Source organism: Typopeltis vanoorti, chromosome 14 (assembly GCF_054136105.1).
Source record: "Typopeltis vanoorti isolate ZY-2024b chromosome 14, IOZ_Tvanoo_1.0, whole genome shotgun sequence".
Taxonomy (NCBI): domain Eukaryota; kingdom Metazoa; phylum Arthropoda; class Arachnida; order Uropygi; family Thelyphonidae; genus Typopeltis; species Typopeltis vanoorti.
The window spans coordinates 86,735,296-86,752,029 of NC_143562.1; the positions used below are offsets into that span (position 1 = coordinate 86,735,296).

The following is a 16,734-nucleotide window of genomic DNA, read 5'->3' on the forward strand; positions in this document are numbered from 1 at the left end:
TGTTGGTGGCTTTCGTTGTTCGTGTTTATTGAAAACAGGACATGGCTTGGCAGAGCAGTTGCTCTGGTTCTTTTATAAGTATGGTGGTATACCATACTTATAAAATTCTAATCAGTAAATTGCAGCATATGGGAATGGACATAGGGTTGGTGAGATGGATAGGAGGGTGGTTGACAGAGAGATATCAGAGAGTGGTTTACTCAGGAGTAGAGTCCACTAGACGGCCTGTGACTAGTGGTGTACCACAAGGATCTGTTCTTGGACCACTGCTGTTTAATTTGTTCATAAATGATATAGGAAAGGATCTGAGAGGAACAGTTCATTTGTTTGCGGATGATGCGAAGTTGGGTAGGGCAATAGTGAATGCAGATGACGTCAAAATTTTGCAGGATGATTTGGATAGATTGGAGGTCTGGGCTAGGGAGAATGGATGTCAATTTAATGTGGCAAAATGTAAGGTTATGCATTTTGGGGTGAAAAGATGGGAGGCAGTTTACTGCATTGGTGGAACCGTGCTCCAGGAAATTGATGAGGCACGAGATTTAGGAGTGTTGGTGGATAAGGAATTGAAATTTAGGGGACACATTGCAAAAGTGGCCAAATCAGCTCATCAAATCACTTGGTTGCTGAAGAATACGTTGACAAGCAGAGACAAGCAGGTTATTGTTCCTCTGTATCGAGCCTTGATAAGACCTCATCTCGACTACTGTGCTCAGATTTGGTCACCTTGGTTTCTTCTTGATGGGGAGGAGGTGGAGAGGATCCAGAGGCGAGTGACCAAGATGATAGCAGGTCTGTGGAATGAACCGTATGAGAACAGGTTGAGGATTTGTGGGTTGCAAAAATTGGTTGATAGGCGGAGGAGGGGAGATATGATTGAGACATTCAAATTACTGAAGGGTTTCTATAAAATTAATTCAGAAGATATTTTTGAGAACAGGGCTGGTTGTGGGAGGACTAGGGGACATCCATGGAAACTGGGCAAAAGTGTGGTTAGTAAAGGTGTTAGAGCTGGGTTCTTTACTTTTAGAGTAGTGAATGAGTGGAATGCGCTCCCTGAGTCTGTGGTGGATGCTGTGACAGTGAATGAGTTTAAGGCGAGGTATGATAGATACTGTATGAATGTCGAATAGTTGTGATGAAAATGATTTGGGGCCTCCCTCGATGAGTCTAATGACTCCCTGGAGTTGCCCGTAATAATAATAATAATAATAATAATAAGCAATGTCGCACTGGTACTCTTCGAGACGTAGTATGAGAGATTTCTCTGTTTGCCCATAGTAAGGCTTTCCGCATTCACAAGTGACCTTGTATACACCTGGGAATTGTAGAAGGTTGTGAGGTTAATAGTTGTTGAAGCGTGATCTTATTTTTGGCATAGTCGAGAAGTACGTTTTTATGTTAAACTTCTTTAGAATTCTACTCAGCTTTTTGGATAGTGTGCTGATATATGGCAAGACGATATGACCTTTGGAGTCGTCCTGTGTCTCTACGTTGACGGTGGGATAATTGGTTGTTAATATTTTTTAGAGAGTAGCCATTGTTTTTAAATGTCCATTTAAGATATTGTAGTTGCTTTTTCAGTTCTTCTTCATCTGACAGTACAGATCTTGCACGATTCACTAGAGTTGATATAATACCCAACTAATATACATATATATATATATATATATACATGTGGAAATAAGAGTGGCAATTATGAAAAGCTCAGGAAACAGCTTGCGATAATAAATTGGAAAGAGGAACTGGATGGAAAGGATATCAATGCTGCTTGGGCTCTACTCAAGAACTATTTGGTGGAGGCCATATCAGAATGTATTCCAAAGGTTAAGAGGGTAAATAGAGCAGGTGTGAAATGGATGAATCAAGAGATAAGGTATGCAATCTGGGATAAGAATATTATGGAAGAAACACAAGATGAGTAGTTATAACCAGTTGCATTAGAAGTAGAAAGAGCAGGCGAGGAAGGTGACTCACTTGATAAGGGCAGCAAAAGTGCGGTATGAGCAGCAGTTAGCTAAAGCGGCAAAAAAAAAAAAAATCCTAAGGAGTTTTTTTTCGATATGTGGCCAGTAGAAGAAAGAATGATTATGGTAGGATGGGATTGATTGTGAAAACCGCTGCGGAGCATACAGTTGAGATATTTAATGAGCAATTTATAAAGGTATTTCGTTCTTATGAATATGACATCATGCAGAACTTGATAGCAGTGGGAAAGAGGGACGAACTGTAAGTGAACAGGAGGTATATGAGGAATTGAATAGACTTGATGTAAATAGTGCTGTGGGACTGACGCTATTTCATCATGTTTTGAGGGAATGTTCCACAGAGTTAATAGCTTTTACATATCTTTTCAACATGAGTCTCTCACTTGCCAAGTTCCAAAAGAGTGGAAAGTGGGTAAAATTATTCCAATTCATAAGAGAGAGGTGATAAGAGTAGGGCTTTGAATTACAGACTGTGTGTGTCTGGAGTTGTGGTCAAGGTATTAGAGAAGTTAGTTAGGAATAAGATTCAGAATTGGGTTGACAACAGAAAAATACTTTTTGGCGGCCAGCATGGATTTACTAAAGGAAGATCGTGCTTTAGCAATCTGCCTACTTTTTATAATAAAGTGACAAAAACGTTGGATAAGGGTGTTGCATATATATAGCCGTATATTTAGATTTTGCAAAGGCGATTGATAAATTGCCACATGACAAGATGGTGATTAAATTGGAACGGATGGGGGCTGAGCAATAGATTAGTTCGCTGGAATTTAGATTGGCTGTCTGATAAGTATCAGCGAGTTATCTATGGAAGTACGATATCCCAGAAGAGGAAAATTACTAGTGGTTTACCCCAAGGGTCTGTTTTTGGTCCATTGCTGTTTAATTTGTATGTAAATGATATTTGCATAGGTCTGAATGGTGATATGAAGTTGTTTACAGATGATGCAAAGTTGGGGAGAGGTATCAGGATTAGAGCGGATGCTAGCTTTGCAAGAGGACTTGAATACACTGGCTGACTGGGTAAATGAGTGGGGATGTCAATTTAATGTTGCAAAGTGTAAGGTTTTGAAATTTGCGAAGCAGAGATGGGATGTAGAGTACATACACAATCGGTGGAAATCGTAGAGGAGATGAGTGATCTGGGAGTGATTGATTGTAGACAACGAACTAAAATTTTGGGGACATGTTACTAAAATTGTGAGGACAACACAGCGGATAATGGAAACGATGTGGAGGGCACTGACTTAGAAGTACGGATGTTATGGTTCCTTTTTATAAGGCTTTGATCAGGCCACCTATGGATTACTGTGCACAGATTTGGTCACCTGGTTTTCAAAAAGATGAAGATTTGTTGGAAAAAGTTCAGAGACGATTGACTAAGGTGATTTCTGGAATGTTGAGTATGTACACAGATATGAAAAAATGCAATTTGCAGAAATTGGTGGATAGGAGGAGGAGATGGGATATGATCGAGACATATAAGCTGTTAAGAGGTTAATACCAGATTAATGTGGGGAGGTTTTGCACAGAATGGGTGAAGATAGAACAAGAGGCCATCTCTGGAAGGTGTGAGCAAGGGAGTGAGGAGCAGGTTTTTTTACATGGACAATGATGAGTGATTGGAATGCATTGCCCGAGAATGTAGCAAGAGCAGAGACAGTGAATCTATTTAAGGCGCGGTATGATAAACTGTGTATAACAGTGAACCTCCCGCGATTAGGCTTTGACTCCATGGAGGTTTTTTTAGTAATAATAATATTATAAGTCGAAATGTTGTAAGTGGATCTCTATATGAAACACAATTATAAGTTAACAGTCAACATGCCTGAATGCTAAAATACATAGGTAGTTTTGTTCTATTTTAAAACCAATTTTACCCTTTATTTATAGAGAAATAATAGGCTACAATGTACAAATCATGACATTTTTGTATACAGTACTGTATTTTAATACATAATGAAATAGGAGTATACATTGCTTCACTATCGGTAAAAACAAATTCAGATTGGAACACAAGGAGCAAGGGTAACGAATCATAGCTGCAGCTTCATTAACAGGAGAATCAGGAAGTAATTCAACTTCAGGAATTGCAAAAAACAAAATAAAAAAATAAAAAAAAAGCGTTCTGAGGATGGTTCAACAGATATATGCTTGTGGAATGACTAGACTCATCTTCCTAGGATGATATGAAAACACATAGTCTTTTTAAATTTTTTAAAATATATTTTAATATGTTAAAATATATTTAACATATTAGTTGTGTACATTATATCCAACTTAGTCCGGGGAGATTTCTTTTGTTTTCTGCATACGAGTAAATCTCCCATAGCAAGCAATTGCATAATTCATACACTTCGCTGTCTCTAAGCAACTATATTTCTTCCAAAAGTTGCTGAGGGTTACCCTTGGTAACAAAACAATAGTCTAAGCAAAATTATTTTAAAACACGAGTAGTATGCATTTATGACAGTAATGACATTTTGGTCCGGAGGTTGCAATAGCGATGTTGTATTCGGTGAAAGATTCATGGAATGGCCATTGTAAGTCGAGGATTGATCATATATATACTTCAAAAATATTTTAATAAAAAAATACAGATGCAGTAGTAAAAAGAAAAAAATGACTCGAGTGTATTCCTGAAAAACCAATAGGCTTAATATGCTTGATTTTATTTAATATTCCTTCATGTTGCAACATGATTTATCGCCATGCATATCATAAATATTCTATATGAAAACATGTAAAGGTATCAGTCTCTATTCAGTTTGCTTGTCACTTTGTAGATATTTAAAAATAATTAAGTAGGACAAAACAGTACCGTTTTACGTATGCAATAAGTGCTCCAAATCCCAAAAAATACTTAAAAAGCAAAATTTTGATGACAGGCCACATATCCTAACACTAACACATAAGATGGGATGAGACCTTACTATATTATTGTTAGATATGTTATCTCATTGTATAGTCAACTACAACACTATTGAAATATAAATGTTCAATTACTGCTCAACCATCATGTACAATATATATAACCCACATTTTTCTTTATTATCAAAGCTGTTGGCTGACATCTGCTGTTTTCTGAAAATTCTGGTGTACATTTTGTGTAAGGAAGTAGTATTACATTAGGAATCTATCTCTCTCTCTCTCTCTCTCTCTGCTATGACAACCCAATTTTCATACTGAGTAGTAACATGCTTAATAAATGAAGTTAAGAGGAATATGTTTCACAATGACTATACACAACAAAAGTTAGACATCTGACAGGATATTATTACTAGGTAGGCTAAGGATAAGATAGGACACAATCTGGAGAGTAAACATGATTTTATGCCATTTAAGATCCTCAGATAAGCAAGATAGCTAAGATAGTTGTTTTATCACACTAAACAATAACAATTGCTACTATCAATTAATATAACTAATTATTTATCAGAATACACAAATCAAGAACACATATACTTTATTTACATCACAAACATTGCACAATTTTTTCTCCTTAACATTAATTTGAAGCTAGACAGAACTGTACTATTCATCTTCACTCAGGCCTGCGACTTCCTCTTCATCTCCACCTAATGCTCGCCAAAAAGCAACTGCAACCTATATAATCAAATTATAAAAATAATGATGTTAATAAAAACATTGCAAGGAAATTATATACATGTTAATAAAGTCATGTAACACCTTTTGTTTCAGAATGTCTGGTAACTGTCGGTACTTCAAGATCTTTTTATTTCCTCAGGCCATTCTAAGTGAGAAATGTCATGTGAACTCCCATCTGATTCTCAAAGGTTACAAAAGATATGGGTGTGTGATATGTAGCCTTGACCTGAACAGTTATTTTATTATTGAGGGGAAATACATGGCACAAGCAATTTAACAAATGTTCAAAATGAGTGCTATCAGCTTGAATGCATATCAACTTTTTGGGTATGAAAATATAATTAAGAGCACTGTGGTGTCATTAATGCATGTTTGCAGCATCAAAAGTTTCTAAGATATTTCTTCTAATGCCTATCTCATGATCAAAGGCCATGTTTTTATGTAACCCATACAAAGAAATCAAACAGACGGCAGCAGATAATTTTGCAGACTGCTACAAATTATATATCAAGTCAGGGAAATGCTCATTCACATACTGAGTGATGATCCTAGTGAAATGCAAATTGACTGGCTGTATGAAAGAAGAGACAGGGTACTGTGCTGCTGATGTTGTTTATCCCCAAAGTTTCAAGTTGGCAGTTCAAGTGCTCTTTAGTTATCTATCCAATATGATCAAGCCCTTATGTTCAAATTTCTACATTTAAGGAACTCTTGTGTCTTGATCTAGGTTCCTGATTACTCAAGAGACCAAGCTTAACAAGTCGCCTGCATAGAGATCTGGATGAAAAATAAACCCTACATCCGTATGAGACCAGCTAACTCACCTTTAGGTGAAAGAGACTAGATAAAGTTCCTCACATCACTGATGAAAATCAAACCCAGGTCTTTCCGAACAAATACTCAACTATATTTACTGAAAAATAATGTTGAAATTTAATTTCTATTATTCCATGTTTTGTTATACAAGGTGCAATAAAAAAATTTCTAGTTTCATCTGGCCAAATATCTGTTGGAGAACTCACCGTTTATTTCAGAATTTGTTTTAATTTGTTAATTTGTTTTTTTGAGAAACAGTACCTTTATTAAATTTGATTATATAGAGAAACCTGTGGAGAATTCAGGACTAAATTTAACACAAGTGAACCACAGTAGTAGGTTTTTTATTGCCAAAATATTTCATCCTAGGTATCTTAGGACATCATCAGTACAGTAGAACAATACTAGGAATGACACAGAGGATAGGGTGCATATGTATAACGGAATCCAAATTGCGTTCAGTGGCACATTGTGGCCTGAACTTAAATTACAATTAAATTATTTTTACACAACTTTGTATGACAATTTCCCATACTTTAGGGATGGCAAGAACATCATTGTAGTTTAGATTTGGTCTGTGAAGTAGGGATTCAGCACTTTATTCTGTTGTCTATTTCCATATTTAATTTACCATCTTCATTAAAAATCATGCCTAAGTAGCTGAAATGTTTTACTTGTTTCACAGGTTCTCCATTCACAACACAGCTGACATTTTCAATGATTCTGTCCATTTTCATTGTCTTTTTATTGCTGACCTTCATACCATATCTATTACAACAGTTATTCAATTTAGTCAGAGCATCTTGCAGACTTTTAACGGATTTATTTAGATGTATAACATCATCCGCATAAAGCAAAGAGCTGACATTAACATCTCCAATTTTGATATCATGTTTAATACCACTTTCCTTCATAATGTGATTCATATAGATAATGGATAACAGTGGGGATAATGTACATCCTTGTCTCACACCAGATTTAACATTAAACCATCTTCCTGTATTTCCTTCAATTCTAACTGCTGACTTACAACTCAAATAAAGACTAAGTATTGCTTGATATAATGCCCCATTGATACCATATAACTGTAGCATATTGAATAACTTCTCTCTTGGCACCTTGTCATATGCCTTTTCCAAATCGACAAAACATAAATACAGATCTTTGTTATATTCCCATGATTTCTCCACTATTTGTCGTAAAGTGAAAATCTGATCCTGACAGCCTCTATTTGACCTGAATCTAGCTTGTTCTTCCCAAGCTTTTCTTCCACAATTCTTCTCAACATTTTCTCAGGTACAGTTGCATATATCTAACAAGGAACACTCAGTAGGGATATACCTCTGTAATTCTCATATTCAGTTTTATTTCCCTTTTTATATATGGGTACTATGAGAGCTCTACTCCCATCGTCTGGAATTAGTCTCTCTGTCCAGGCATTCTGAACTATGTAGTGCAACCACTGTAAGACTTTTATACCACCATACTTCATCATTTCTGGTCGAATATCATCTACTCCTGCTGCCTTTCACACATTTCAGGCTTTTGATGGCTTTTTCTACTTCAAGTATGGATATGTTTTCCTGACTGCATGGCTGGTCAGCGTTGTTTACCACTGTGCTGTCATCACTGCTTGTTTCGTTTAGCAAATTTTCAAAGTAATTACTCCATATTTCAAGGATATTTCTTTCTCCCGTTTTCATGTCACCTTTATCATCTCTAACTGCTTTTACAGCACTCTTACCTCCATTCTTAAGCTTCTTCAACAACCTCCAGAATATTTTGCCACCTTTTTGATATTTATTTTCTATGTTCTTGCAAAAGTCCTCCCATGACTTTTGTTTAGCTAGTTTTACACACTGTTTAGCTTTCTTCCATTTGTCTCTGTATTCTCTAAGAGCACAAGTTGACTTATTTGCCAGGAACTTTTGATATGCTTTCTTCTTTTCCTTCACTGCCTCTTTAACTTCCTGTGTCCACCATGGAGTTCTAATTTTTCTATCCTTGCAGACAACTTCGCCACATGCCTCTCTAGCTGAATCAATCAGGGTTTTCTTCAAGGCTTGCCACTGAATATCCAAGGTTTGGTTCCTGTTCACATCTGAGAGCTGCTCAACTTTTATTTGCTTTAAAACTTTCTTACATATCATTCTTTTCAATATGAAATTCAATTTTATCCTGGTCAAGACTAAATAGTGATCACTTCCAATTTCAAATCCTCTGTACACTCTGGTGTCCTGCACAAGGGAGAAAACATCACTATCAACAATAACATAGTCAATGAGATTTTTCTTATTCCCTGCCTCTTCTCTCCATGTGAATTTGTGCACATTATTATGTTGGAACATGGTGTTAGTAATAACCAGTCCATGTCCTGAGCAGAAATCAAACAGATATTTGCCATTATTATTAGCTTTGCTCTTTTCTCCAAATTTTCCCAAAACATTTTTGTATATCTGACAATCACTTCCTAATCTGCTATTTAGATCCCTAACAAGGACCAACTTTTCCTTTTTCAATTTTCAGCTGTCTTTTTGTGGGATCATAGTCAAGTTTTGCACAAGTATTTCGTTCTCGGAGTAATAGATTCATTTTTCAGTCATATGAAACAGTATCAAGAACCACTGTGGTATTTCCTTTGTCCGCTCTGGTGATGATTATGTTTTTATTATGTTTTAAGGAAGTAAGAGCCTTCAATTCTGAAGGTGGAATGTTTAAGACTGAAGATTTGGCATCAAAAATTATTTTTGCTATTTCAAAACTAGGTTTGCTGGCTTCAATACTGAGAAGGTGGCTGATGCTTCTTTCAATGTTGTATATGAATCTAGATATGGGAAAAATTTAGGGGGGAATGGCAAACTTATGGCCTCTGGTAGAACATTTAATTCATCTTCTGTTAGTTTGTGGTTAGATGAGTTAACCATCCATATTTCGGTCAGTAATTTATTGATATTTTTCTTAGATCGATTTAACAGGTTAAGGTATTTTTTCTGTAGGTTAATATTGCTTTAACGAAAGCTTTGATCCCCGAGTTTTTTGAGACACTAATAATCACTTGTAGCAACTCTTGATTTAGCATGTTTGACAAATCTGCTTCTAGTTCTATAATTTTTAAATTATTTGTTGCCAATTTATGTTTGGAATCTCATAGCTGATTAATTTGATTCATTCAAGCTTTTGAACAATTGTTTATCCTTCCTAGACACCTTAGTCACACTCCTGCCTAATGATACACTTGCCTTCACTGTATACAGAAAACCCACACTCACAGGCAGATACATTCACAAACTCTCCCACCACCACCCTCTCAACAATATGGCATTATTAAAACTCTTACCAAGAGAGCCCACAATCTTTGTTCCAGTGGAACCACCCTCACTACTGAGCTTAACCACATACACAACACTTTCCTCTCCAATGGCTACAGCGATCACAGTATCAAAAAAATAATCAGTTCCTCCCCCATTCCCTGCCTTTCTCGTCAACAAGAATTTAAAATTGCCATCACCATATCCTACATCCGTGGCACATCCAAAAAAATAGCCAAGATTCTAAAAAAGTACAACCTACACACAGCATATAAGCCCCACCGCAAGCTTGCTACCCTTATCCGTTCTACGAAAGATCAGCTCCCTCCTCTCTCTCTCTCTGCCTGGAGTTTACAAAGTACCCTGTTCCTGTAAGCTGGCGTACTTTGGACAGACAGGCAGATCAGCATCCATCCGCCTAGAGGAACATAAGTCTTACATCTGTAAACACAACTATGGTCATTCAGGCTTGGCTGACCATTTCTTGGACACCACCCACAGGGTATCATGGAAGAAAACCACCATGCTCCATCACAGCAAATTCAAGAAAGAGAGCTATTCTTAAAAGCAGCAGCAGCTCTTAGAAATCAACCAAATCTTAATAAATATGGTTACATTAAGCTTCCGAAGATTTGGGAAACACTCATCACCAGAGATCACACCTTACATTCCAGGCCACCTACAACCTCCCTTAGAGGGTGCTCCACCTGGATAGGACTTTATTGTCACCCATGTGGTTGGGCTTAGTATTGTATGATATTTGTGTTCATGTTACATTAGTTATTTTTGTAATCCCCGTAGATGTCCTAGTGACTAGGACGAAATATAGGAAGTATTAAATTCTTTTTTAATCCTTTCTGAGTGTTGTAAAAAATCCATTAAGCCTCCAACATTATGTCCTCACAACACTTAAGCCTCTACACACGAGCTCTTACTTCCTTAAAACATAATAAAAACATAATCATCACCAGAACTGACAAAGGAAATACCACAGTGGTTCTTGATAGTGTTTCATATGACCGAAAAATGAATTTATTACTCCGAGACCGAAATATGTATGCAAAACTTGACTATGATCCCACAAAAAGACAGCTGAAGAAACTTCAAAAAAACTCAAGACATACCGAGAATATATGGTTTACGCAAGCTTCACAAGAACAACGTCCCACTCTGACCTGTCGTTGATTCAATTAGCAGCCCAACTTACAAGTTATCAAAATTCTTATCCAACCTTCTCTGTCCCCCACATAGGCCATTCAACCTCTTCGATAAAAAATTCCAGAGAATTTCACGTCAAAATAAAACTTTCAACTGCTAAAAACTGACATGCTAATTAGCTTTGACATCGTCTCTCTCTTCACCAATAGCCCCCATAAACAAACTGTACACCTATTAAATCAAAAATTTCCATCAGATATTGTTGAACTTTTCAAATTTGCTATCACTTCCGGTTACTTCACATCGAAAGGAAAAATCTACAAGCAAGAGGAGGGAACAGCAATCGAGTCCCCCCTTCCCAACTTGGCAGAACTGTTTATAGAACATCTTGAAGAAAAAATTCTCGCGTTTAAACCCAAACCAAAACGCTGGCTTCGATATGTCGATGATATCTTCAAAGTCTGGAGTCATTCCAAACAAGAGCTACTTCAGTTTTTAGATAAAATCAACCTTCTTCATCCACACATCAAATTTACATTAGAAAAAGAATCCCCACAGGGCATCTCCTTTCTGGATTTACACATCCAAAGAAAAGAAGACATTTCCATCTCCACCTCTGTCTATTGCAAAGCAATATTTTCAGGTCACTACATTCACCATACTTCTGCTCATCATCAAAAATTTGGCAACATTAAATCATTGGTAACCAGAGCGCACAGATTTTGCTCCTCTGAGGATTCTCTAAAACAAGAATTGGAAATAATCAAAAACACAGCCACTCTAAATGGATATAATCTCCCAACTCAAAAAATCATCAGCAACTTCGCCACACATCAACCTAGACAAGAACCCCATAGGATTCCCATACCTTATATCAAAGGCATCTCCGAACGTCTCTTGAAAATTATGAAGAAATACAATCTTGCTGCCACCTCCAAACTCATCAACCAGATCCACAACTTGTTTTCGCCTAAAGACAAATTTTCACCTATGCTACCACCTGGTGTATACAAGGTTCCATGCTCTAGTAAACTCTCTTATTATGGACAGACAGGCAGATCAGTTTTTAAATGCATTTCGGAACATCAAGACCATATCCGCCTCATCAAACCGCAAAAATCAGGCCTCGCTCAACACAAAGTTGAAAACCCAAACCACAAGATCCAATGGGAAAAGACAAAACTCCTACACAGATCTTCATATAAATATGAAGGTTGTGGTTTGGTTGAAAACCCAAACCACAAGATCCAATGGGAAAAGACAAAACTCCTACACAGATCTTCATATAAATATGAACACTTATATAAATAGTGCTGAAGCCCTATTTCACAGACCAAATCTAAACCGCAATGATGTTCTTGCCATCCCTAAAGTATGAGAAATTGTCATACAAAATTGTGTAAAAATAACTTAATTGTAATTTAATTTTAATTAATTTAATTCAATTTAAGTGCAGGCTGCAACGCACCACTGCACGCAATTTGGATTCCATTGTACGTCTGCGCCCTATCCTTTGTGTCATTCCTAGTATTGTTCTACTGTACTCACGATGTCCTAAGATACCTAAGACAAAATATTTACGTAATAAAAAAACCTACTATTGTGGTTCATGTGTGTTAACCATGCTATCGGCCAGGACGTATATATACGTCCAAGTTTCTATGTATGCGGAGTGCATATGAAAATTGTGATACCATTAATATTACATTGAAATATATGATGGATACGAAGAGCATGAGGATGCGTATTTGATCCATAATGGCCGGTAAGGTGGTTAACTTTATTAAAGTGCAACTACATGGGTTTGCCCCTTGTGCTTTCTGCTCCACAACGAATGGCATACTTCATAGAATGGTGTGTATGCAACAAGCTCTGCCTCAAATAGGGAAATACTGCCAGAACTCCTCAAGATATGAAAACTTGCTTTTGGAGAAAAAATGATCAAGTTCAAAAGTAGGCGATGGCTTTTCATTACAAATTCATTCCCAAAGAACAAATTGAGAACTATCATTTCTTTAAATGTTCTTCTGTATCTACAGGATGATGTGGAGGGGGGGGGGGGGGGGCAAACCAACATAGTTGCACTATTATCAAGCTGGGGAACTATTGTTCTCTGAACAGGACAGTACAAAACAAGATATAAATGATATTAATCTCAATGTATAAAAAATATGATCTGGAAATTTTGTGTGATACCTTATAAACCCACAAATGGGAACTCTGGAACTCTTCTTCATCATGAGTACGTATGCTTGCTGATGAACAAAATGTGATGATGTAGTTGTGACTGTGCATCAAAACCATATGCAGAGATTACCTCTCTGCATATGGAAAACTATGCATCTGCTTGCAATGGTATCCTGAATGGGGAACTTTTGAAAGGAAATTATTCATTCAGGATCTAACATGCAAAAAACTAACAACTTAAGGAGATGCCTGTATTTCAGCAGAAAATAAAGAAAACTAGTTTATTATATGTGATAATATAATTTCCTTTGTATGTAATTTATTAAGATCTTATTGTTGTCTAACCAGATATCAAAGTGAGAATTTGTATCATAATATAGTATTTGTGTAAGGAAAATATTTATAACAATTTATAAGTAGCAGTTCAAAGGTCGCATGCTAGCCACCCAGTTTAGCGTAATGCTGGAGGCAATAACATATGCAGAAGGTGACATTAGCACGCTTTCCACGAAAACAGCACCCTAACAGCAAAGGCAGAGCAAGGAATCAACTTGGGGACATAAATGAAGAGGGTCGTGCAGAAAAGATACAGCGAAGAAAGAGGGCGTAAGAAGTAAGAATATAAGGCAATGCGCACCATATTACGAGGCTTTTCTCTCTTTTTCCTGGTTCCTGCTTTGTGATTTTGACTGGTAGTTTGAGAGAGACGTGTGTAGGTGTTGCGATGTTGGACAGCGGGCCTGTTCCTGGAGATGCCTAAGAAATTCTACACGGAGCTGTTCGTGAATTATCGGAAGAAGTGGAGAAAATCCCCTTAGACGCGGAAGAAACACGTTCGTGTCTGGCAGCAGAATTCAAGGACAGCGTGAGCCCAATGCCAGGAGACGGAATAATCAGAAGGTAACCAGACCACCTGGAAGCAACATATTGTCCAGAACTGAATTGGTAACGTAGAAAGTTTTGTTGTATGTTTCAGAAATGTTAGAGGAAGAAAAAACGTGTGTAAGCATAAGTATGGACAATTATTAAAGGACTTTAGTGAGAATTCCCTTTTGGAAATAACTAGTTTCTTTTAGCACAGATTGTCTGGAGGCAGTTATATTATTGAATGAGATTGAACCTGATAAAATGAAACGGGTATTGCTGGTAGCTTTTGATTGAAAACCTTGAGAATGTGTAACTTAAGAATAACTTGCGGAAAGAGATTACAGGCTATGTAATGTTGTATAGCATTTTTGGAACTAACTTAGCGTGAACTGATTTTACTTAGCATGTACTGATTTCCTTAGCATTGAATATATGTTGCATCTTAACTGTAAATGTTTGATTTCCCAATAAACATGTTTTATTTCTTATGCCTGATTACGAGATCAAATTACCACTTATAATAAAATAGAACCTTAGCAGAAAGAATTTAGAGGGTATATAACAATAGATTACAGGTCACGACTGCAAAGTACCAGAAATCTATATAACCGTAATGAAGTGTAAAATGATGTGTGTATGCCTTAAGATCTAGGATTGTTTCCCTGAGCAAGAATCTTTCTGTTATAGGACACTGGCTGGCGCAGCATAATATAAATTTTGCCAGTATCTGAAGAAGAAACAACTCTAGATAGAAGTAAGATAGGCTAGAATAGATAATAGTGATTATTGAGATAATAAGGATAGAAAAATAGAAGAAATAACGACGTAACAGTATGGATGTGGTCCTTCTCTGTGCAATGTTTCCAATGGAAATGAATCTAGAGGACTTTAGGAGGTTTGCCTTCATCTGCATGTAATCTATTTGCTTGACTGTCATGCATAGAAAGGCTTTTCCTTTGCAATATTAATCCTACACAAAAATAGGATGCAGAATCTACAGCATAGTAACTGACTCTTTCATACACATTGCACAGCCTACCTGTACCCTCTTGTGTGGGCAAAACATTATGCGGAGAAATACTGTTAATGTTTAGCAGCTGAAAAATGTAGCCATTCGGAAAAACACTTGAAAAAAGTCCATTCCAGAGAACATAAGTTTATGGAATGGAAGAAGAGAAGTAGTACATCTCTGAATGAAAAAATTAAAATAATCAAAGAAAACGTGTTGAATGATTTGCAATTCTAATTTATAGCATAGAAAATAATTATTACTAAATGTGAATTAGAATCATCTAAACCTACGTATTTTGTAGATTATATAACCATGTAAACACATAAAAATGTAATATAAATTATTTGAAAACATTCATAAAATTAGAATAATTTTTAACGTGGTTCAAAATATTAGAATAATGCAAAAATAAATGCACAAAAATCACAATCAAAAGGAAACAACATGATAATCAGTACTCTGTTGCATCTCCCTTAGCTTTTATGACTGTAAATGGTTGGTCATATAGAAAGGCTTTTCTTTCTATGTAAACGGTTGAGCATATTATTTACTAGCAGTTCACAGTTGTTTTTATCAAAACATGCTCATATGGTCTGCAGACTAGAAGCAAGTTCATTTTTGTTTCTTGGGGCAACTTCTTGAAGACGTTTCTTCATAATTCCCCACAAACTCATCAGATTTAAAGGAATTACATGGATTTGCCTTTCTTTGAGCCATCTAGTAGTGGTCTTGGAAGTGTGACAAGAAGCTGAATCTTGCTGAAAAAGGAAATCACCATCACATAAATCTACCTATGCAAAAGTAACATAAAGTGCTCAAGAATTTCTTGGCACACTTCGGAATTGACTCTTTCGTACACAATACACAGCCTACCTGGACCCTCTGTAGTCATACAAGCCCATACCATGACAGAGGTTGCAAATTTTACCGAGCGTTTCATGCTTTCTTTATTAAATGCTTCATGCTTAAGAGATGCCAAACATGTATCCCTTGATGACCATGGAACACACAAAACATACTTTCATCGCTAAAAAGTTTCTTTTTCCAGTCCTCTTGACCCCAGAACAGTCTTCGCTTACACCATCACACTCTAGTTGCCTTTTGCTGTTCAATAAGTGAAGCCACTTATTGAAGTCAATAAGTGGCTTCATCTTAGGCACACGTGATTTAAAACCCAATTTGTGAAGTCGTCTCAACGTTGTTGTAGATTTAGACACATTTACATCCAGTTCTTTCCATCTCCTGTGAAAATACCTTACACTTCGGAAGAGGTTTTTTCTCCACGATATTCTTCAATCTCCTCTCATTTCTTGATGTAGTTATGATCTTTCGGCTGCTATTGGAGCGATTATGCTGAAAACTCTGGTTATTAGAATACTGTCTCAATACTCTACTCATGCTTGCTTGAGAACATTTCAATTCCTTGGCTATACTGTTGAGTTTGGCCTTCTTTGTGTAGAGACACCATATGAGACTTCTCAGCTTCTGATATGTCATTCGTTCAACCCATGTTTAGCAAATGATTAATTGAAATCCATATGCAAATGATTCCTCACACACAAGTCAGTCCCGGAGCTACTGAAAAATATGCTATTTCTATGTTCTCCTAAAAACAGGAAAAAATTGGAATATTCTAATATTTTGAACTATGTTAAAAATTATTCTACTATTGTGCATGTTTTCAAATAAATGTACAAAGTACATAGATTTAGATGATGCTAATTCATATAATATAAAAGCATAAAAAATAATTATTTTCTATGCAATAAATTAGAATTGCAAATCATTC

General features: G+C 36.5%; 1 protein-coding gene across 4 annotated transcripts in view; it reads right to left on the minus strand.

Annotated features, from left to right (window-relative positions):
• Nucleotides 1–5,437: 5,437 nt before the first annotated feature.
• The window catches only part of LOC150099730 (alpha- and gamma-adaptin-binding protein p34), a 203,010-nt gene continuing 191,713 nt past the window's right edge, over nucleotides 5,438–16,734 (minus strand). For 3 of the 4 annotated variants that reach the window (XM_090403400.1, XM_090403399.1, XM_090403398.1), the window contains one exon: nucleotides 5,438–5,594. In XM_090403400.1, coding sequence (XP_090259526.1) covers nucleotides 5,557–5,594 — 38 coding nt within the window. In that variant the 3' untranslated portion in view covers nucleotides 5,438–5,556. The remainder of the gene's footprint in view (nucleotides 5,595–16,734) is intronic. The other variant, XR_016549330.1, reaches the window with a different exon arrangement.